This window comes from Eumetopias jubatus, unplaced genomic scaffold (genome assembly GCF_037043125.1).
Source record: "Eumetopias jubatus isolate StellerSeaLion01/CBP00866 unplaced genomic scaffold, mEumJub1_p1.0 scaffold_1, whole genome shotgun sequence".
Taxonomy (NCBI): Eukaryota; Metazoa; Chordata; class Mammalia; order Carnivora; family Otariidae; genus Eumetopias; species Eumetopias jubatus.
Genome location: NW_028274807.1, coordinates 109,449,427 through 109,474,042, shown reverse-complemented (window position 1 = coordinate 109,474,042; position 24,616 = coordinate 109,449,427). Strand labels below are relative to the sequence as shown.

Here is a 24,616-nt window from a genome sequence, read left to right as displayed (position 1 = left end):
TCAACCCAGACATTCATTTGGACTCCCAGTCCTTGTTCTTTAGCAAATTTTATATATGTACACACACGCACACACACACACGTTAAAATTGTTTTACAGTGAAATGGTTTATTTTGAAATAATGGGAGTTGAAAAACTGATTTTACAAATGTTTCCATTGATTAGCTGCCATCTGAGGGCTAACGGTTGAAAATATTTTGCAAAATACAAAGACAAGGCTTTAAGTTCTGCTTGTAGGAGAAAAGACCCATCATACCTTTGGCCTAGTCCCACAATAGAAATTTATAAGTAATCTTTTTTTTTTTGAAAGTTACAATCTAGATATAGGGATTGTATCTTTTAAAGGACTAGATTTAGCAATATAGAAAAGCAGTGTTCGGTGTTGGTGGAAGGACATATTGGTAAACATTTTCTTGTAGGAAGCGTGTTCACAGTTAATATATGCATATACATTATGTTGTAAGTATGTTATTGAAACCACTCAAAATGTAAGAATAGTTTTATACATACATTGCAACGTTGCTTGTGAAAAATTAGCATTAACTTAGGTGGCTGCTATTAAAAAAATGGACATAGAGTGGGATAATACATAGTTGTTAAAAAGTATTTACATTGACCTATGTGTATTGACAAGGAAAGGTCATTATCATATATCCTGGAAAGCAAGCTTCAGAACAATATGCTTATTAGTATGTTTCCATCATTTCTGTAGGAATGATAAACTGTATGAGTGTGTATGTGTATGTGAATGCATAGATAAAGACTGTATATACCATACTAATAATAGTGGTTACCTTTGGGATGATAGGGGGTCTGATTTGGTGGTGGAGTGGGGCGGGGGGGGATTCACCTGGATTTTATTAAAACCCTTCTGTATGGTTTAAATTTATTACAGTTGAAAGTGCATTTATTTAGTGATGTCTAAAACCAATGAAAGGAAGAAAGAAAAGATGTGGACTTGATGTATATAGTTCATGTAAATTACTTGCTAGAGATTTTTGTTCACTATTTTAATTTATACTTTACTATCTCTTCCATTATTTAGTAGTTTTTATCTCTATACAGAGAATAGCCTTATAATTTATACCATACTTCTCAGTACACCAAAAAAGCAGAATCATAGTTGAGAGTGCAAATTGTTAATTGACTTTGAAATAATTTAGATTATTGTAGTCACTGGAAGGGTGGAAGTCTAGGTCTGGAGGGAGAAAAGAGGCTTAAAAATTAAATAACAGTATTTGGTTCAAATTTTAATTTGCTCCTGAGCCTTTACAATTCTAATATGAGAATCCTTTATTCTCATAGTCCTAATTGCACCACTTGATGGGTTTTTATTTTATTTGACATCTCTTTCTGAATGTGAGCTCTGTGAAGACATGACATTTTCATGTATGTCTGCAAAAAAGTTCCTGTGAACCAGTGACTCATCTGCATTGCTTGATGCATTTATAACGAGATTTCACTTTTTAAATATGTTAGAAATTCAAGGACATAGAGCAACACAAGGGTGTGTTAAACAATGTACATGTAGCTAAAAAAAAGCAGGTGTCATGGAGACAAATTATCTTTCCAGCTAATATTATGTTTTCAGACTTGTAGATTTCAGTGTGTTTCTCTTTTTTATAAAAAGTTGGTATATTTACACGCACACACCCTCCCACACCCCCACAGGAATATTATGCAGCCATAAACAAGGATGAGACTTTGCCATTTGCAGCAACATGGATAGACCTGGAGGGAGGTTATTACACTGAGTGAAATAAGTCAGACTGAGAAAGACAAATACCGTATGATTTCACTTATATGTGGAATCTAAAAAAACAAATGAATAAACAAACAAAAAGCAGAATCAGACCTATAAATACAGAGAACAAACTGATGGTTGCTAGAGGGGAGAAGGGTGGGGGATGGGCAAAATGGGAAAAGGGGAGCGGGAAATACAGGTTTCCAGTTAAGGAATAAATAATTCATGGGAATAAAAGGCACAGCATAGGGAATATAATCAGTGATATTATAATAGCATTGTATGGTGACAGATGGTAGGCGCATTTTGGTGAGCATAGCATAATATATAAACTTGTCAAATCACTGTGTTGTGTATTTGAAACAAATGTAACATTGTATGTCAACTATATTCAAATAAAAAAATTTTGTATGTTAAGCCTTATAAGAAATACTGAGATAGGCATGAACTAAATATGCCTCCCTGTTCCTTGTCTCTTTTAAGGAAACGTGGACCGGCTTTTAAATCTAGGCTTCTGCAAAATTCATTCTGAAGCTCTGAGTTATAATATAGCAATTGCAATAATATGAGCGTAATTTGTTGTTGTGCACATCTCAGACCTAGCTGAGTATGTGAGTTATGTGGAACCTTCTCCAAAGTATACTTAAGCTACACTGAAGTGAAAATATGAGTTGTCAGTGCATGACCTTGTTTTGTTACATATCTTCCTTCCTTCCTTCCTTCCTTCCTCCTTTAAATTAGGGAAAAACAATGGGGGTCTTGACTCACTATTAATTAGGGAAAATATAATTATATTTATATGTGAGTGTATGTGAATTTGTGATTTTTTTTAAAATTTTAAAAATTTAAAAATTTTTTAAAAAAAGCTCAAGGTAAAACAGATTGTAATATTTTATTGTTATTAGGAATAAATTCTTTTTTTTATTATTATGTTACATTAGTCACCATACGGTACATCATTAGTTTTTGATGTAGCTTTCCGTGATTCATTGTTTGTGCATAATACCCAGTGCTCCACGCAGAATGTGCCCTCTTTAATACCCATCACCAGGCTAGCCCATCCCCCCACCCCTCTCCCCTCTAGAACCCTCAGTTTGTTTCTCAGAGTCCATCGTCTCTCATGGTTCGTCTTCCCCTCTGGCTTCCCCCCTTCATTCTTCCCGTCCTGCTATCTGCTTCTTCTTCTTCTTCTTTTTTTCTTTTAACGTATAATGTATTATTTGTTTCAGAGGTACAGGTCTGTGATTCCAGTCTTACACTAACATTGGTATATTATTAAGAGAATGCTTGAATTTATTTGTGAAAAAAGGTAAATTTTGAGGTCATATATAGACCATAGAAATATTCATAGAATGATAATAGTAAACCTTTATAGCTTGAGTATTTGTAAAGTTTTCAGTAAGAGGTACATTTGTAAAATGATAGGGAGTTTTGCTGATTAAATGGAAAGGAGTTGTTTATGGACTGTGTTGTGTCATGAGAAGTCCACTAATTCATTAAATTGGATACATTCATGTAATACCATACCATATTTATAATTGGTTTCATTCATTATATTCTGAGGAATAATTATTTTAGATCTCTTTAGTTAACTATAAACATACATTTTACTTAATTTTCTCATAATGAATAATAATTAAGCAACACATATTTTGGGCAATCTTCAATAGAAATGTCAGTGCAATTTCCCAGATTGAGGTTACTATGTTAGGTTTTAAATCAGACCTATCTGGAAATTCAAGATTCATCTGTTAAGATGAAGCTTTTGTACTTAGATATACTTGATATTGAGATATTGAGAGCTATTGTCACTTAAGATTTTAAAAATTCTGGAAAGTGTGACAACTATGATTAAATCTGGTTCTAATAGATATCCTTTATTTTTGGTGTACTCTCTTGCTCACATGCGCTCTCTCTCTCTGTGTATATACATACACACACACACACACACATATATGTATACATATATATACACACACATAGAGACAAATACTATACATATATATATATGCAGTATCTGTAGTATATATGTAGTCATTTCTTCTCATGTTGACTTTATAATTTAGCTCAGTTAGTTGAGTCTGCTCAAGTGAAAAACAGGCATAGGTTAATTGTGGAGAAGACCTTAATGACCACCGGTTGTGAGAATGATTTCTGCCCTGGAAGGAAAGTCAGGACAGTGGGACAAAGAGGTACGCATGCAGCAGATTTCACTGATGCACAGGCGCCATGGGAATATTTCCTCAGTTTTCTCATTAATCACTTCATAGTTCTTTTTGAGTTGGGCAATAACAATATTAGGGAGGCATAGATGAATTTGCTACCATTTCTCATGCAATGAAAGTCACATTTAAACATGTATTAGGCTGAAGTACCACCAACCTTGTAAGAAGGTAGGTGATGTTATTCAAAGGATATAAATGTGAAAAATTTAAAACTAAGATTTTGGCCCCCCGTTACTATGCCAGATAAAATTAACTCATTTGAGTAAACTTTAGAATCAAAGTCTATAATTATGGCGTTGCATTGGGAATAACAATATCAGTGTTTTGGCATTCACAGTTTTGTCATGCTAATTTCACATTGGTAGATTCCATTTGGGTCAATGTACCATTTTCCTGAAAATTGCCAGGATGGTGAGATTTGTTTTTTCCTACCATTTTAGCTCCTGAGCACATAGCAGGATTGTTAATTTTGTTGTTGTTTGTGTTCTGATTTCCTAACTGTTTGTTATTTTGAAATATTAAATGATATGGATAGATCAGAAATTACTACGTAAGGCTAACAAGATGACTTTTTGTGTAATATGTAGAGTAGGCAAAACACTAAATAGGCTTAGTGTTTTTTCCTGAAGAACGATAAAGTGGCATTGTAGTATTATGTCATTATACTTTCTTGTAGAATAGACGGAAATGTTAAAAGGCTGCCTGTTTGAATATCATCAGAAAAAAAATGCAAATTTCCCTTCTTTTGCCAGAACTGAAGACTGATTCTGTCAGAAATTCACAGATAATTATTTAGATGTTTTAAATTTGCAAAGCCACATGTAACTATTTCAGATTCTTCTGTGGATAAGAAAATCTTCCATCAACTTCATAATTGAGGAGGTATATAAATACGGTCCTGTGTTAACTTCACTGCCTCATTCTCTCTTTCCAATGAGTGGAGTTGGATGCTGGTTTCATTCAGTTTTGAAGGTAACATTGCCAGTGTATCAAACAGGCCTTTTAACTTATAGAAAATACTTTTAAACTAGTATTCAGATATACTAAGAAATGTTTAGTCATGCCACAAACAGATCGCTGGCTGTCTCTGGACCAGGCACTGTTCTGGTGCTGGCTTGTTTAGTGGAGAATTAGCTTAACAGCTGCCGGCTCTCATGGAGCTTACATATTAATGGCCAAAGTAGATGATAAACAGATAGTAAGATAAGTACATAATATTACACCCAATCCTAACAAGTGCTCTAAAGAAAAATAAAGCAAGGTAAAGGTCTGGCAAATCTGGGCTGGTGTTGAGAGGAACAGAAGGCCGGATACTCTTTGACAGTGGCTGGAAAAGCTTCCAGGAAGGTAACTTTGCAGTAGGGACGGGATGAAGACCTAATTAGGTACAGAGCTAGTGAGCCACTGAACAAAAGTACGGCCTGCCACTGTGATATTTATCTTCTAATGATCTTAAAGCTTTTAATTTTTTTTTTTTTTTATTTTGCCTGATACAGGAGACCATTAAAAATTCACTTTTTAATCATTGCGTAGAGGCTTCCTGTTTTCTTTGGTCTTAAATATAAATACAGAAGGGACAATAATCATTTTCTATTGAGTGCATGCACGTTTAGTGAGTTGCTTTTGGAATTCTTATCTTTGGCGATAGTGTATTTCTTAACCAACACTCCTCCCTTATCCTTCTAGTAAGGGACCACTTGATGATTAGGGTACTGAGCCTACCCGAATTGTAAAGGAGTGCTTTGACAGACCATAGATGACTTATTTCAGTTACCAAACTTTCCTTTTCTTGGCAGCAGCTTGTCAGCCTAACACAGAGCAATGTGTCAGACTGGCCAGCCTCATTAACAGTCGGCATGTGCGGTTGAAAGTTATCTTTTTTTCTCAGCAGTGTTCCTAAAACTTCAGTTATTTGCATATCTCCTTCATGATTTTGCCAATATATTCTTAGGTTTTTTTTTTTTTTTTTGTATATTAGTCTTATTCTCTAAATTACTTCTATTAAATGTTAGCTTCTTTCTAAGCTATGGTATCCACGTGATCAGAGGCTTGATGAGCTAGTTTTTGCATTCTGATGCATCTCTTAAAATTATGTTGTTTCTGCATCACTTAAAATGGCCATGGGTGCTACCCATAGTGTGCTTACCCCTTGCTGAGAAACACTGATCTCAGCTTTTTGTTATATAGAGTTGAATCCTGCTGAAGACTGCATTAACCCATTCATACTGCAGTTTTTCCCATGTAATAACTAACGGCCTTGTTACTGTATTTAGTACCTTAATGAGTAGAGAAATGGCTGTACAGCTTCCAGAAATGCTTAGTTGGTTTGTATACTGAAATCTCTGTTAATATTTGGGGCAAGCCCTGGGCAAAATTGTACTGTGAGTTAATTCACTGAAGTCATGCATTGCTAATTATGGACTTTTTGACATCAGTGAACCTGGGGGAAAAGTTATGGTTTAGGGCAAGGGGCTTCTTCTTGTCACCATCAAACATTAGAAGCTGGCTTTCTTTTCCAGTTAGATTAAAGCTGTCTTAGTAAATTAAAAAAAAAAAAAACACCTCAAATAATTACTCTGTTAACTTCCTCAGTATGTAAGCTATTTCAAAATCAAAAGCTTATGAAAAAAGTCCCGAAAATTCCCAGCTAACTGCTCTGGGATGCAGGAGGACCAACCTCCCTATATTTGGTTCAGAAGAACTGAAATGATTACTACATGTATATGACTACGACATTTAATGCTCTATTGCTCGTAGAGGCCATCCAGTTCTCCAAAACAAAATTTCAGTCTCCTACCTTGCAAGCACCTCTTTATCCTCTAATGCAGTATGTATGCATCCCTTAAATAGATTTTTATATGAAGCCATCCACTGTCAGCTTTGATGCTAATATATATTAGTTGCTGTGAGACTCATTATTAGTAATTTGCCGCACTCTTTTACTTTATCCTTGATTCTTTTCTTAGCTTCCTTCTCTCCAGCTTTACATTTTCTTCTTTTCCTTTCTATTTCCCCCTTTGTATCTTAAAGTAGAAAATGTATGTTATTTCTGATATCACTCAAGGAAGAATTGGATCTTGGTTGTTACAGCAGAACATGCTTATTTGTAGAACGTATCACGTAATGTGAGGAGCTCTTTGGTTAGTGTTTGGAATTTGATCAATAGGTGCAAGAGGGCTTGTTTTTATGTAAGTTTTAAAAAGTTTGAGTCTTACTGTAAAACTATTAAATGGTCCAGTCCTTTTTTTTTTCTTCTTTTTTTGGTGCAGGGAAGTTTATTATAATATGTTGAAGTATAGGTCAGAAATTTACTTCAGGGGCGCCTGGGTGGCTCAGTTGGTTAAGCGACTGCCTTCGGCTCAGGTCATGATCCTGGAGTCCCTGGATCGAGTCCCGCATCAGGCTCCCTGCTCAGCAGTGAGTCTGCTTCTCCCTTGGACCCTCCCCCCCTCTCATGCTCTCTCTCTCTCAAATAAATAAATAAAATCTTTAAAAAAAAAGAAATTTACTTCAGAAGCAATTTAGCTGTTAGTAAGTATCTTTCAAGTAGAAATATTTCCTTCATAATTATTTACAAACAACATATATTTTGGGGGCAAATATGTTTGCAAGAATTCTCACAATGTGGAAATTACCCACACACTTTTAAGCACCTTCTCTATCTATAGAATAAAAATCCATTACCAGCTGAAATAATGTTTTGGGAATTCAGTATTGATCCAAATCTTATTCAATCTTAATTTACCAAAACACTCAATTATGAAGAGTTCCAGTCTTCTCTGAAGTTCTTCTGTTTGAAAAAGAGAAAGGTTATAAGACAATAATCTGATCTCAGCAATTTAGATGTAATCTCTGTTCATTACCCCAGTGCCCCATATCAAGGACTGGCATACACATTGCTAGGTGCAGCTACACTAACAATGCATAAAAGTTGGTGTCCATTTTGACTGCTCAGTCTCTATGCCTAGTTAGAGGAGACATTTTGATTATCATCTTTGCGTGTATATTTTACAATTAAACAGTATTAAACTTACAAATATGTGTGTATCTATAATTTTTTCAGTAACCCTTTGTGAAGTGAATAGAGTATCTGTGCTATGGAAAATAAAAATGTCCAAAGTATCCATTTGCAAGCATTTTACTAATTAAAGTATATTTTGTGCCCAAGTGAGATTAAGCCTGGAACATGGCAGAGGGGAAAAATAATCAACTCTAGATATTGATTTTGTGGTTGTATTTAGACATAACCACCGACCAATGAAGATATTTCTAATGGTACCATTATCCTTTCTCATGCTGTGTGGCGCCCATAGATCATGCTGAGCTATTTCCTTGCCTTTGGGGATGCAATCTTATGTACATGTTTATTCCTGTGAGTTTGAATAAAATTTATTCATTTATCAAATATTTTGAAAACGTCTGTTATGTTCCAGGAACTGGGATAAAAAAAATGGTGATAGACCCTGTTGTCAGGGGATTTATAACCTTGGGGTCAAAAGAGCTATAAAATACTGAGGGTATTCTGAGATGGAATAATGTTTAGCATAGTTGGCCCAGCCGTGGAGAGAAGGTGATATCTGAATAGCAACTTAAAACAAGAAGGGATTTACCAAGCTGAAGGGGTGAAGAAGAGTGTCACTCCAAACAAAGGGTCAGCATGTGACAAGTCCCAGGAGCCTACACCGGCATGGCATATGCCAAGAACCTTCCCAGCTCCTGGCAGCTCCTCCCTATGGGAGAGGATGCGAGAGGGGCAGCAATGGGAGAAACGGAAAGATAAGGACAAGCGTAGTCTTTGAATTTGGCTTGAATTAGAGCATCGACGGCCATTGCTGAGCAGTAAAGTAATGAGTTGTGGAGGTCACACTGATATAGATTCAAAACTGAAGAAGCAGAAAAACAGCACGCGTAGATGACCCTTCAGACATTTGTCTTGGAACAGCCGATGAAGAGCATTAGGGACAGGAAGGACGCGTAGCTAGTCAGGGCCTCCTTCCTCCTGCCATGCCGCCCCCTCTAGTCCAGAGCTACTTCAGCAGGTTGAGGGCTAAGAGAAAGCGTGTAGACAAGGCAGGGCATTCACAGACAGAGGGAATGTAAAGGGAACAGATGTTCTGAGAAGGAGCGAGTCGAGGTGGACGCTTAACAGTGTGCAAGCGAAGGCAAAACTGGAAGACGAAAATGAAAGATACGGAAAGAAAGCTTAAAGATGGGTGGTGGGGAGGTGAGAGAGAGTTCATGTCTGAGGGCTACTCTTTTGACTGTGAGATACTTGTGACCTGGAAGATCATCGCAGGCTGCAAGCGGGAGGAATATGGAGGAGGAAGGAGGGGCTGGAAAGTGTTGACGTTTTAGAAAAGCTGCTATGGGGAATGTCTGAGGGAGCTGTCCAGGGCTGGAAGAGGATTCCTAGGCTGCGGGAGGGCCTGTGTGACCCAGGAATATAGTAATTTATACAGGAAGTGGTGGGTTGTATGGGTGTGTGTATGTGTTTGAGCGTGTGTTTGTGTGGTTCATGTGTGATGTTATATGTGTGTTTATATGAGTGTGTTCATATGTGTGTTTGTGTATTTCTGTGCCCTAGAGGTAATTCCAGTCCAGATGTAGTAATCGATGATTTAATTTACGGAAGTTATGGAGCTCCGTAAATTTTCCATCACTGTGCTGAGCCCTGGGGTTCTGAGACGAGTGACATTGTTTCTGACATATAATTTAGTGGGTCATATGTAGAAGTGAGTAACAGACCATACTGGGGTGCAAAGATAATTCAGAAAAGATCTCATTAATAAATGGGTGGATGGAGATGGAGAAAGTCACATCTTGGGAGTTTCTTGGAGGAAGTGACATCTTAGCTGGCTTCCAAAGGAGGTGAATGGTTGCAGGTGAGGCACTTGAAGATTCTAGCAAGAAAGACAGAAGAGGTTGTTGGACACAGATGGGTACAGGCTGAGGGCCTGGAGTAGTTGAGAAATCCTGAGTGCAGAGCAGAGTCAGGAAGGTGGATGAATCTTAGAGTTTATGACCAACTTGCCTTTGTTTTTATATAATCAGGAGTTAGGACCAGAAAATGTTTTGAAAACAAAAATATTTCTTGAGTTGGTTCTTTTTAACCTTTCTCAAAAGTTGTAGTCTTACTACAGTGTTTCCCAAACCTGGTATCTGCTAGTTTTTTGTTTGTTTGTTTGTTTGTTTTGTTTTTAATTAGTATTAAGAATGACAGTATTCGGGCACCTGGGTGGCTCATTCAGTTAAGTGTCTGCCTTCAGCTCAGGTCATGATCCCAGGGTCCTAGGATTGAGCCCTGTGTCAGGCTCCCTGCTCAGTGGGGAGCCTGCTTCTCCCTCTCCCTCTGCCCCCTACTCATTCTCTCTCTAGTGCTTTCTCCCTCTCAAATAAGTAAATAAAATCTTAAAAAAAAATGACAGTATTAATCCTTAAAGAAATTTTTAAGAATTCTGCTAGATATCCATAGATAGATCTGTTTGGGTTCTATTTTTACATATTCATATCCTGTATTCCAGTTTCCAAATTATGGTTCCACATGTACCATATGCCAATTGGCCATATTTGGCCTTCGAAGAAGTAAGTGTGATCAAACACTATTATATTGTGCCAGTGCTTTTTTGGAGTGCAAAACTTTTGGAGTTATTAAAGCCTTGTTTCCTTTGTTGGTAACATTCAAAAGAAAAAAAAAAAAACTGTGTACTTTTGTTTCTGTAACTACTAAGCATTTTCTGAAAGTTTTTCCATCTCGATTGAAAGAGAAAGTAAGTTGTGAAAGGCAAAAATGCCCTCCTGTAAGGAGCAGTCTCCTAGTAGTGCAGAGTTAATAGATCATCAGGCAACAGGGGATCCCCCAGCCCCCAACCTCCGGCTTCGTTCGTACCTCCGAAGTGCATCATGCTGCCCAAATCCAATTGCTCACTTAATATTTAATGTTTCTGCGATGGAATCACTTTCCCCCTTGAGGTTGACTTCAGATTTGCCAGACACACTGACAACACTGCACTCCTTATTTTCCCCACATGACCTCAGCTTCTGCTTAAAAAATGTTCAAATAAAGGATGCTTTTGTTCGCATCTCGCCTGCCTGTGATATATTGACAAAGTGTCTGCCGGCTGAATGGAATAGTTTTACAGTATGAGAGCTGCTTTCAGTGGAGGGGCAGGACTTGGGCTTTAGAAGGAAGTGAATTGGATAGGTCAGGAGAATGTACCATTTGTAAACACCCCTTTCCTTTTTTATTCACGTGTCAGGACAGCAGGAGCAGGCTGTTCAGTGCCTGTCCCTGCACAGAGCCAGAGGGAAAAGCAGCTTGGAAGTCAGCTGCAATTTTTAAACCTTGCTTTTTATTCCCCGGTAATGATCTTCAAGTGCTTGGACTTGTCTCAGAAGCTGTTTTGAAACTAACATGGTTTAGTCCACTAACTGCATGTTGGGTAAATTCAAAACCCACATGCTCGTCCTCTTGCAGTGGAATAAGTCACATCTGATGGACATTTTCTGTGCTTATAGCATAGTAATGAACGTCTGACAGGCGCGACCTTTCATAAGACAACCCACACTATTGGCTTTCTGCCCAGAATATTGCTGCAACACTATCTGTGATTGGTTATCTCTCTATCATGCATTGCTTCACAGGGGGAAACGGCCCCTTTTTTTAATAAATCTACGATGGCTGGCTGCAATATGTCTCACTGTAAGTATTGTGTGTGTGTGTGTGTGTGTGTGAGAGAGAGAGAGAGAGAGAGAGAGAAAGAGAGAGAGAGAGAACGAGCGAGAGAGACAGACAGAGAAGGAGAGAAGCTGACTTGAATATTACTTAGTCTGGTAGCACATGGCAAGGTTGTGATACTGTAGGGCATCAGTGAAGTGCTACTTAGTAAATCTTAACCTATCTCTTTTTTCTACAGGTTGGTACTAAGAAGTGCCTTTCCTGACGTCTCTGCTGCTTGGACCCGCTTCTAGAGCAGTCTCTGCTTTTGCCTTGCTTGCTGCCAGCTAGACTGTGACGACAGCACATCCACCCTCCACCTCTAGCCCAGACACCCCCATTTCTACTTATAATCAAGACAAAAGCTCTAAGTATCTGGCATTGCCCTAGGCTGCTTTAGTTTTAAAAGAAAAGTTTGCTGAAAAAGTAAGATCTCTTCTGCCAGGAAATCAAGGAGGAAAAAAAAAATCATTTTCTCGATTTGCTCTAAACTGCTGCATCTGTCTATGCCAAACTAATCAATACCGATTGCACCACCAAACTCCATTGCAAATTCAGCTGTGAGGAGATTCCCTTTCAGACAACTTTGCTGAAAGCAGCTTGGAAATTCGGTGTCAAAGGGTCTGCCACGTTTTCATGCTTGCATTTTGGGCTCCAAATTGGCACTGGGAAGGGGTTACTGAGAGCACAAGGCTGATTCGAGGCCCTACTTTTAAACGTTCATCTACTTACAATTCTAGTATTTCTCTAAATACCAAAACCTCTTTGAATTAACAGTTTCATGCTGTGAATTTCTAGTGGGAGATCTTTTCCTTGATATTGACAACACAATTTTCCATGTACTTTTAAAGCAGGGAGTGGGAAAAAAGTATTTTGGAGGGGACATTTTCATCATCATTTTACAGTTTTATCAGTTCAGCATTTTTTTTTTTTGCTGTTTTTTTTTTTGTGGGGGGGTTGGGTTTGTTGGTTTCACTGAAAAATTTAACTACCTGTAAAATCTAAACATGGCTGTTAGTGTCACACCAATTCGGGACACAAAATGGCTAACACTGGAAGTATGTAGAGAGTTCCAAAGGGGGACTTGCTCACGGCCAGACACGGAATGTAAATTTGCACATCCTTCGAAAAGCTGCCAAGTTGAAAATGGACGAGTAATCGCCTGCTTTGATTCATTGAAAGTGAGTAAATATTATATTATTTTAAGGATACGCAATAAATGAGTAGAGGGGATGTGGACATTTAGTCCATTGAGTTTGGAATTATGGATTGCTTTGTTAATAGTTTAGCTATACGGTGTGTTCTTACTGATGTTTTTGGGGGTGGGGGACTTTTATTGAGAATCAATAGAACCATGTCTGGCCAAACTTTGTTATGAAGAACCTCATCAGTCCTTTAATGCAATTTTTTTTTTTTTTCTAAAACAGAGTATCAGCATACTTTTTACTTAGTAATAGCAATGTCAACGTCTATAGGAATAGTAAATGTAGATACGTAGGTGTGTTAGCATATACACAGATTATACAAGGCCATGGCAATAGCTGAATGAAGATGATAACGTTTTTCCTTGTTTGTAAAGGTGCTGTACCGTTGCTTGTAAAAGAACAGATTTCTAGGCAACTAAACTTGGCTAGACTTTTTATATTAACATTTTGACATTGTGGGTTTCCTTTTTATTGTATAAGCATATTCTTTTAAGGCCAGAAGCAAGGCATTTTGTGGAAGATAGAGAAGTAAGGTTCTCTTGCTGCTCCAGTACCCTATCTGAGGCATAAACTTTGTTGAATGTTGAGTTTTATAAATAAGTAGAAACTTTTAAGTACTGTTACTTGGATTTTTTTTTTTTAGCTCCTAAACTCTTAATGTGAAATAACTTATTTTGTTGGACCCTGATTATTTTGAAATTTGTAAGTCTCAGCTAGGAGTGTTAAAAGTTAGCTTTTGTTGGGCACCATAATACTGAAAGATCTGCTTTAGTCTATCTTGACATTCAAAAATGTCATTGGTTCGTGTTTCAGGTATCAAGTTTGAAAATGCACCTTTTAAAAAGATAGCATATGTGTCTTTATTCTGACATGCAAGGTCAAGACTAGAAATGTGAAGATTCCTGGGTACTTTCACTTATTCGGTTTAATTGAATTGCCTTTGAATACTAATGTGCCAGTGGAATTCATTCTTTGAACCCGTGGGGGGGGGGGGTCACTCTCATTTCTACATCTATAGAGAAGTAAAAAGTTTCATAGATCCATCTTGTCTTTTGCAAAAGAAAAAAAAAGTGCTGTTATAATAAAAATGCTTTCTTTAATAACATGGGGTGAATTAACTAATATAGTCAACTCATATGTTAACTCATAACTCACCCTGATGTGTTATGAGTTAATGTATGAGTTGACTGTTTCAGTTAATTGCTTCTTGGCTCAGCTTGGGCTGCCTACTTTGCTAAAGTTTTCGCCAAAGACTCAGGATATTATCTTCAGAGCAGCGTATCAAGGGAGGTGTTCACAACAAAGATATCTTACAGTGTTAGATTATTCTTAATGTCATAGTCATAAAGATCAATAAGCCAAAAGTTATAAATTACCATTGGGCCTTTCTCTTACTTTCTTTTGAAAGGCTTCGATGAAGGAAGGGCACAGTGATTGTACCTCTGTGAATGTGTATTCCTAAATTCCTGCTGACTGAATTTAGGTGTGATTAGAGATGGGGACCCATAAAATGAGGGGCAAATGGCTAATTACACTTCTCAGTAGCCAGCTGTGTCCATAAGTAACCCTGTTTTGACCCAATTACTAGTAAATCCAATTTTTAATCCTACAGACAGTTGACGGTGCACTCGTAGCTACAAAATGAAGGACATTAAACTTGGCTGTGACATTGAGTGGTTTCACAGAAGACCTGCCTCCACAGCATTTGGAAACATTGTGAAATGTTAAAATTCAGTTGCTATTTTTCCATCTCAAAATATTTTTTTAGTGGCTGCTCACTTGTGGACACAGAACAGTCTCCCTTTGAGTAAAACAGGAGCATTGCTTAATGACATGCTGTGTGGGTAACAAGATTGAACTGCCACATCAGGGACTTTTTTTTAATAACGAGTAATTTCAAGATTTGAATTTACTTATGAAATGAACTTAATGTTGCAGCTAATCAATGCAAACTTTGTCCTTATTCTTTGTCTTTCTAAGAGAAACTGAAATTTAATTTATGGTGTCTGAAACTTGGTAAAATATTTTGATTTGAATAAGAGGAAAAAAAAACAAACACAAAATTTATTTGTGGTGGAGGTTCATACCCAGAACAATAGCTCCTAAAATGTTAGTGAAATAACCAAATTAAGAATTCATGTAACATATTTGGAATATGTATTAAATATTTACGTTTCAAAAACCATCTTTCTTAGATACATATTTATAACTAACACATTGTGTGATTTTTAATACAGTACTTAGATTACTGCCTTTTAGGTAGTTATCTTCGTGTATTCAATGTTGTGACCAAAATAGATCAAAAACATATTTTAACAGTTAAGGTAACTCTGTGACTCATGCTTGAAGTTCTGAAATTTGGGAGCATTATGAGGTTTCCATGCCAATAACCACTAGATCATTTGTATTGTTTCAGAGAGTAAACGGAAGGAATTTGGAAAACTTGTAATATCCTGACTTCTTTAATTAAGTGTGTTGTATGTATTCCTACAATCCATAGTCCAGCCTTTTGTGAGTTCTTGAGCCATGAGATGGAGGTAGCCTGTGTAATCTACTATTTTTAGCAAGTTAGGAAAGCAAACCAAATACTCTGTGAGAGGACCCTGTGAAATGGCTGTACCCTTCAGCTGTGCTGCTGCAGACTTTGGCCAGGCTCCCAGGTGACTTACGTTCATAGCAGACTCCTACTTAGAAGAGGAGAATTCGTTTCATTAAAAACAGAAGTCAAACAGTTCAAGACAGTATTTACGTAAAAGAAACCAATTGGCATATTGCTAAAGGTAACAGGAAGAAGATTAGCTGATGGCATTTTAGTTGCATATCGGTGATTTCAAAGTTTAAATAATTAACTTAGATTAAATTTACTGCGTGAAAACACAGAGTTCTGTATCTCAGTAGATGTGTTGCTAAGTGAAATGGGAGTACATGATAATTAGGAATATGTGTATATATTATGTTGGAAATAGAATGGTAACAGGGAGAGCAAAAGTTGTAATAATGTGTGTTATTTTAGAAATTAAGCACTATTTTAAACACTTTATTGTTCTCACTTAATTTTGCTTTTGTACTTGCAGTCTCAATTGATAACAGTCTAAGAATATACTCAAATTGAGAATTAGATCGTTTACACACCATAGATTTGAGTTACTTCAGAAATGGTGAACATTTGAAAAGGTAGATTATTTTAGGCCGGAGAGGATTTTTTTTTTTCCTTATGGCTTGTGAAAGGGATACCAAAGGGGGAGAAAAAAGCTGAAGGAAAAATGTCAACACTCCAAGCTGCCATTAGAATACTATATTTAAGAAATGATTCAAATAACAGTTAATTGACAAGTTACCTGTTTTCTTCAGTAATAATCAGTCAACTAAAATTTAGGTAGTTGTTTAAAGGAAGCGTACAGGGACGCCTGGGTGGCTCAGTCAGTTAAGCGTCTGCCTTCTGCTCAGGTCATGATCCCAGGGTCCTGTGATCGAGCCCCGAATCCGGGCTCCCTGCTCAGCAGGGAGTCTGCTTCTCCCTCTGCCTTCCCGCTGCTCATACTCACTCTCTCTCACTCACTCTCTCTCTCAAATAAATAAATAAAATCTAAAAAAAAAAAAAACCACATACCTGAAAAAGACTTAAAAAAAATAAAAAATGAAGCCTACACAATGTGTTTTATTGTGACGTCAAGTTATTTATACTATCAAAAAAGTATGCTTTCAGCCTATGCACAACACAAAAAGACTACTGCTTATTGAATTTTTCTTTTTCAAATATCCATTCATTTCTCAGGTGCAGGAGGAAGGGAGATATATATAACCTTCATATTTACTATTTTCCAAAAATCTAGCAAAATTCTTTTACCTTTGAAAACTTTACTCACTTGTCTTCTTATCAAATTAGGCAGTGTTGTTTTAGATAATTGAGCATTCATTTCACTATTCTACACGTTTGTGTGTATTTATAGCCCAGCCAATCAGATTTGTCACAGACACATCTGAGATCAGATTCCACTGCAAAGTGTCAGGGAATCAAGGGCCCTGAGTGAACACATTTAAGGTGCTTCTGAAGACCTAGCAGAATAAATGGATTCAGCTATTAGAAGACATACAAATGTGTATGTAAACATCCAGGTAAATGAGCAACTAGAAAACTTAAAGCCAGTAAGGAAAATCAAGTCTCTAGCTTGTCACACAGGAGCAGGGTGGCGTAACTGGACATGATAAAGTGGTCTCGAAGGTTTTTATAGTTAAGTTGTAGGACGTCCTCCGGTGTTAGCACCGTGTATTTCCAATCGCTTGTGTTGTTGCTGCTCTTTCTGAGTTCCTGGCCTAGGCTTTTCATCCTGTCCTTTAAACTAGTTTAACTGGTAATCCTGCCAAAATGATTATTTGCAAATTTCACGCTAAACGTCTGATTTTGAAACTTTGATCTCGTAGGCTCCCAATCGGAATAACTTTTACCAAGAGTTTTGTTGTTGTTATGGCTTTGCTGATGGCGTCTCCTGTATGATATTACAACTTGGACGAGTAGGTATACATGTCACACTGTAGGTGCACGTTCAGTGTGTCTCTCAGTGGCAGGTTGACATAGGACTATCTCGTGCCCGCCTAATAACTTAGGAGATGAACGAGCTAGAAGGCATAACTTGTGAAACAGTGTGTATCCTGTAAAAGTTCAAATTGTATTTCCTAAACAGAATCTTCCCAACTTTGTCCAGAATCCCCTGTGAATGCACCATGATGCCGTCAACTCTGGTATGAACTTTTATTTAATAAATTCCCAGTGGCTGCAGCGGCTTTGGTCATACTTACAGGTGGTTTTGTTTTTTTTTTTTTTTTTTTTTTAAGATTTTATTTATTTATTTGAGAGACCGAGAGAGTGAGCGAGCACGAGCTGGGGCGGGGGGCGGGGCATAGAGGGAGAGGGAGAAGCAGACTCCCCACTGAGCAGGGAGCCCTAGATGCAGCCCAGTCCCGGACTGCGGAATCATGATGACCTGAGCCCAAGACAGACGCCTAACCGACCCCAGCCACCCAGGTGCCCCAGGACTTAGCGGTTTTATTCAGTTACCTATTTATATTCTTAGAATGAGAATTTTTTTTTAGAAAAATAGTTTTTAAATGCGTTAAGATTTTGAAACTTGGACAAATTTCAAGTCATGTTTTGAATCATGCTACCTAAGGCTCTAATTCTAGAACTAGTTTTTTTGTTTCCTTTCCTAAGATTTTGGTACACTGAATCTATTTTTCTTTTTCTCGTTAAACCTCCCTTCAGTTCCTGTGTGTGACAAACAGTTTAAACCTAAAGCAATGTGGCACTTAGAATTGAGTTCAACCTTTAATTGTAATTCAGACTTCTGAACTAATGCATAATTTTGAGTCCACAAATTGCCTCAGAACAATTCCATGTAGAAGGCTGTTACTTACTTGACAGAGTCCTCGCAGGGTGGGGCAAATCTTCTATCCAGGATGTGTGTGACATTCTCCCAGTTCACATGAGAGGTGAGAAATTGAATGTTTCTCAGTTCCAGCACAGGTACCTAGGAACCTCGTTTGGGAAGCTCTCCTCTCATTTTCCTTGCCGAGGATAAGTAGAGGATTTCAGCTATCAACATCACTAATCTGTTACCTTTCATGCTGAGCAATGTCTCAGCCTTCCCACAGTCTTAGACAAAGCTGCTTATTTTCTTACAAAGAGATATTATTGAGGAAATTCTGAGTTTTTTTTTTTTTAACTTTAGCAAAAACACAATTCCATGCTTTTAGATAAGGGAGCAATTTTCTATGTTAACAGGCCAAAAATTATGACAGTCAGTGGGAAGTGGATTAACCAGATAGTGTTTGATTTAGCACTACTGATAGTTATTAATAAGCAGAAACTTCAGTAAAAGCAACTGGAAAGGCTCATTAGAATTACTTAGCTGTTTGAAGTATAATCGATTATTAGAATAGTGATTTCTTTTTCTTTTTTTTTAGAATAGTGATTTCTTTGTGAATTTCACTATAAACAAGTCATTCTGATGAGGAGATCTTCTTCTAATAGTCATTTATAATAAACAACTACACAGTTTTTATCTAATATGTATTTCTCATGCAAATAACATCAAATACACCTCACCTACAGCATTATCTATCATCTTTTGGCACATTTTTGAAAGACTTTCACTTTGAGGTAAAGTTTGATTTGTTGTTAGAGATAACACTCCCTATATTGTAAGGACTTGTGCTTTGAAAATACTGATAGTTATGACCCCTCATATATTATAATTTGATTGAATGGGTGTCTCCTGGACACATTTGGGACTTGGCAATCTCTGACTTTTATTCTTCTTGTGTTACCTCTGGGTTCTTTCCAGCTTGCTAACAGTCCCTAGCTTCAGAACCGTTGGTTCTAGTCCTTCTTTATATTTCTCTCTGAAGTTATGCAGAAATTACTTAGACATTTTGTCTTTAAGGGATTGTGTCCAGCATTGAGTAATAGAGACACCTTTCCCTCCCCAGCATGTGGAATAAACAGATTAAGGGTTGATATGCTAGTCAGTTGTCCAGGCCTATATGATGACGCCACAGTCCCTAGAACTTAGGTGTCTTCACCCTTAGTCCTGAGGAGCACACGGCTTCCAACCTGAGGATTATTTAAATATCTCAAGTTGTCCAGTGCAGCCCCAACCATCATATATTCATTCCAGGAAGCAGGAAGGGGCAAGGGCAAAAGAGACCACAACCTAGCCTACTTAGGCTTCCTTGCCCTATGGTCCTCCGAGCTTCGCCCAGTGATTTGTCCTGGCCTCTCATTGGCTGATTTTGGCAGTAAGCGTTGCTGGGAACTACAGTCTTTTTAAAAATATTATTATTAAGTTTTTAATTTAATTCCAGTATAGTTAACATACAGTGTTATATTAGTTTCAGGTGTATCATATAGCAATTCAGCAATTCTCTACATTACTCAGTGCTCATCACCATAAGTGTACTTACTCTTACTTTCCTTCACTATTTCCCCCGTCTCCCTACCTACCTCCCCTCAGATAACCATCAGTTTGTTCTCTTTAGTTAAGAGTCTGTTTCCTGGTTTGCCTCTCTCTCTCTCTCTCTCTTTTTTTTTTCCCCCTTTGCACGTTTGTGGGAACTATAGTCTTAATTTAACTGTTGTCCTGATTAAAATTGGGCCTCTGGGTGGATAAGGTAGAAGGAGAGAATGGATGTTCAGGAGGGCAGTCACGGGGATGAAAGAGAGAATTTTTTTTTTCAAGAAAAAATTCAAAATCAAGTAACTCTCCCTGAAAAATACCTAAGTATGGGGGTTGCTGAGGGGAGACCACCTCTGAGGGGAAACTTCTATCTTCTTATCTTGGCCAACATATCATCGGTCTCCTGTCCTGGATAACCAGAGACATTTAGACAACTAAATCATGATATAGTTAGTCAATAAAACCTGGCATATCACAAATGGATTGCTTTTTAGTTATATGGAAAAAGAAAATTTCTTCATTTTTTATTTTTCCTTTACCAGTACATACTTATATATGGTTATATAATTATAACTGAACTGTAACAGGAATGCATGTCATAAGAACAGGTGTCAAGTGACTTTATTCAACAAAAGAATCTGTAGTTACTCTGATATCTGTTTATGCTTCTTACACAAATTTATTTTTATTTCCTCTCTATGAAATAAAATGAGTTACTATTTATTGAAAATTACAATATGCGGGTCAGTATTTTTAGTGCTTTTAATTTTTTCATAGTATTTAGTTCCCACAAAAACTCTTTGAGAGCGTTCCTGATATTCCTCCCACTTCACAGATGGCCACGCTGAAGTGCAGAGAAGTTAGGTGATACACACAAGGCCACTCAGCTGGTAACATGTGAACTCCAAGCCTGGTCACCTGACTTCGCAGCCTGCACTTGTAACCACTTTCCTCTAAAACTTTGCTTCTTAATTTACATATCCACATTCTAAGGGTTCAACAAGGGAGTGCTTAAGAATAAAAATTAATGTTTAAGGCAGATTTACAGCAGATAGCCTAAAACAGTGAATACTCAAAGGTAATTATATTTTAAGTCAACAAATGAGTCAGGAAGTGAATACAGGATAGTTGCAAGATAGCAGGTGCCACCAACTTTTAAAGATTCTATGCCCTAAATGTATGGTTGTATAGGAAAATGTTTTTAAATTAGTCATTTCCAATAAGTAGTCACCACAAACTATGTAACCACCCCCCAATGTATTAAAAAAATAGCCATATTCCAAGTTTTAATTGCTTAGAAAGCATTTCCCCACAGAAGCAATGTGGTTAAGTCATCGGGCCAACCCTGGGAAGTCAAGTAACTCATAGGATGCTCGACTTCTAGTCCAGTACAAATACTACCTGGGAAAATATGGTTATTAATGAAACCCAGGAGGCCCCACAGAAGCATTGTGAGTGCCATCTCATCATACATCTTAAGTACTACTAGTCATAGACCTTAACTGCTTTTGTCAAAGTGTTTCTATGGGAACGGTGCATTTCAGGGTTCAGTGGAGCACTCCAGAAATTCATCTGGGCCCAGCGCAGGAGAGGTGGTTTCTCGCAGACTCCTGAGACGCTTTCTGCAAGGCAGTTCAAGAGGTTCCGCAGCTTCCTGTTTGGGCCGCTGCTGTTTCCCAGAGCTGGTTGGCAACAGGGCAGTGGCTCAGAATCAGGAGGGACTAAAGATGGCGTGGGGTGACGGACTGTAGTCCAAAGCTCACTCAGGGTGGGAAGACTTCTTTGTCAGTGTCTTCCAAGTGACCTCCCTCCCCCACCCCAAAACCTCAGCCTGCTTTCTTTTCAAATGCACAGCTTGTTGACCCTGAGTCTGGTCCACTGGAACTTAATGTTAGTGACCGGTTTCTTTCTGTTCCCTTTCATTCCTGAAATTTTCAAAAGCGTGGCTGTTGTTTTGATACTGTTGCTTTGTAATTACTAGTAGCATAGGTGGATAGTGAAAATATCAAAAGTAAAAAATATATATATATATATTTTGTGTTCTGGCTATCTTATCACAAGATATAGTGAAAAGATCAGCAATAAAGACCCAGATATGAGAAGAAAGGCATATAGCAGGTCTAGGGGATGGGTAGGCCCCAATTCAAGGAGTGTAACTTAAACACTTCCTGTGTCAAAGTTTGGGAAGACAGATAAGAAAAAATGAAGTCCTTAAGGGGCTAATTGCTAACAGGGAGATCAGTATGTTAGGCGTGGTGGTGATGGAGTTTAGAGGGGGAGCTTCTCCACAGCAATTGGAGGATCTGTGGAAAAGACACTTAGGGAAGGGAGACAAATGTCTCTGGTGGTTTGTCTTTCCTTTTCTTTCTCCATTCCCTCTCGCAACTACTAACTCTCAGACCACAAGTGGAAAGAGAAGAACTAGAGGGAATCCCCACTAAGAGAGTTCCCATAGCCATGGGCCACCAAAGTAGGGTGGCTGTCCCTGGATCATCGTTGGTCAGTTGGGAACCACCTATATTTTGACCCCAGGTCATATTTTTTAAGCCCAAAAGGATTCTTCTGAAGTTGTCTCCATCTATTCAACCATATTTATATTTTAATTTCTGTTAATGTTAGGTTGAGACTTACTATTTAATGAGAATCCGACACTCAGTTTCCTTAAGACCCCATATGACTCCAGGCCTCTTGGCGTAAAATTCAGACTTGGTGTGTAAGGCTTAGGGATTTCGGAATCACTTATACTTATGTCCAGGTCGTTCTCAAATAAGGCAAGAAGCATCTGCTATTGATAGTTGACGGTAAATTAAGCAAAGTAAAACATGGGAAATTAAAGTTAGAAAAGCTGGGGAGCTTTTCTATCATTTTCCATTTTCTACACAAGCACGGACATGATCAGTGTTTAGGATCTGCTTGTGATGGATAAATTACGTCTGTAATTCATTCTTTTCCATGTTACTGCATTCAGACGATAATTTGCTTTCAGATATCTTTGCTCATCTAATATTCTAAAACCGTTCATAGACTGAAAATAAGTCTCGTTACATCTCCCAGGCCCGGCAAGCTTTTAAAACTAAAGAGTGTTAGCTTACCAAATGGGTCAAATTAAAAAAAAAAAAAAGGGGGGGGTGTTTTGAGAGAAACATAGCCAAATTTATCATGCCCCAAATAAGGTTCCTCTTTGGTAGATGACATTGCTTTTCATAAAACAATTCTCTTTTAAGGGAGGCAACCAAGAAGTGAACCATGAAGAAAGAAATAACTAAAGAATTCATTATTTATATAAAGAATCCTGTTAAGAACGATCTCTGTTCTGAATGAACTATCTTTCTTCACATTATCTCATATCTCTTCATGGTTAAGTGGAAACTAATGAAATCTAAATCTAGCCATGAGAAAAGATTACCATCCTGATTTTATTTATTGAGTTTTTTTTCTCTTACGAACTTTTACTGCCAGACATTGCCTTCCATGAATCACAGCAGAGTAATAAATTGAAAACAAATGTCCACATAAGAAAATCCAATATATTAAAAAAAAAAAAAAAAACAAACCCACAGGTAGATTTACACTCACATGAACTAATGAGTCATGACCTACGCTGAAGAAGAGTCACCTACCTTGCATGTTTTTGCATAGGTGGGCTCTATTTAGGGAGCTCCTGCAAAGCCTTTAAACTGTAATTAACGTATAATAGCCTAACGTAACATACATACAGTGGGTTAAGTATGCATAGTGAAAAATGCAAATTTTCTAGGGACGCCTGGGAGGCTCAGATGGTTAAGCGTCTGCCTTCGGCTCAGGTCGTGATCCCAGGGTCCTGGGATCAAGTCCCACATAGGGCTCCCTGCTCCGCAGGAAGCCTGCTTCTCCCTCTGCCTCTCTCTCTCTCTCTGACTCTCATGAATAAATAAATAAAACGTTAAAAAAAAAGAATTTCTTTAAAAAATGCAAATTTTTTTTTTTAAATCTTCTTAGGTACTCTTGGCTTCTGTATTTTGCACTAAGGATGAATAATGCTGCAGGAGAGATTTTCACCAGAAACATGTTTTTATATGGAAACTTTAGGAATTTAAAGAAAATGCAGACCTAAGTTTTTGCCACTTCTGCATATCAACCAAAGGAAAACAATCCATCACCACCCCCCTTCGCACCCCAGCTTTCATCATTTATAACCTGCTATGTACCAGACATCGTGATGGGCAATGCTGCTGCAAGGGTGAATGACTCACAGGGCCCCTGCCTTTTTGGGTGTTGATAGACCAGAGGTTACTAAAAGCCTTTGAGCTTCTGAGAAGTACAATGAAGGTTAGAATGATCGTAGAATAATAAAACATTCTTTTAACACTGCTGTTCTTTAATTTTAAAATTTCCCAGTAGAACACAAATTTGCCCATGTAAAATGTAAGTAGGCATTAAATGTCCTCATGTGTGTCTGAGGAGGTTTGTTAGGAAAAACACTGTAAACTGTTACGTAGTCAGTGTAGGAAGAGCAGATGAATTTCAGCTACGGTGATGTGTATTGGAAGAGAAGCTGTGTGTTTGTATTAGCCTGTCTTCAGAGCCTGTGCCCTCAGCCTGTGCTCCAAGTTTCACGAGTTGAAGCTGGGCAGTATTAGGAAGCCCGACACCATGACCTCGTGCCGATGAAATACAGTGTTCATTATCGGTGAGCCCACCTGTTCGAATGATGGACACAGTTGGGCAAGTATTTGTTGAGTCGCTGTAATTGCCTGCATTTAAGACAACTCTAGTTTTTAAATCATGATCACTCC

At 37.8% G+C, this 24,616-nt stretch overlaps 1 protein-coding gene across 14 annotated transcripts in view; it reads left to right on the top strand.

Moving 5' to 3' along the window:
• MBNL1 (muscleblind like splicing regulator 1) overlaps window positions 1-24,616 on the top strand; it is a 201,574-nt gene that overhangs the window by 42,480 nt on the left and 134,478 nt on the right. For 5 of the 14 annotated variants that reach the window (XM_028103146.2, XM_028103144.2, XM_028103148.2 and 2 more), the window contains exon 2: window positions 11,883-12,864. The exons of 8 other annotated variants lie outside the window; for them this stretch is intronic. In XM_028103146.2, the coding sequence (XP_027958947.1) occupies window positions 12,691-12,864 (174 nt within the window). In that variant the 5' untranslated portion in view covers window positions 11,883-12,690. Of the gene's footprint in view, window positions 1-11,882; window positions 12,865-24,616 lie in introns of those variants that run through there. One more of the 14 variants, XM_028103153.2, reaches the window with a different exon arrangement.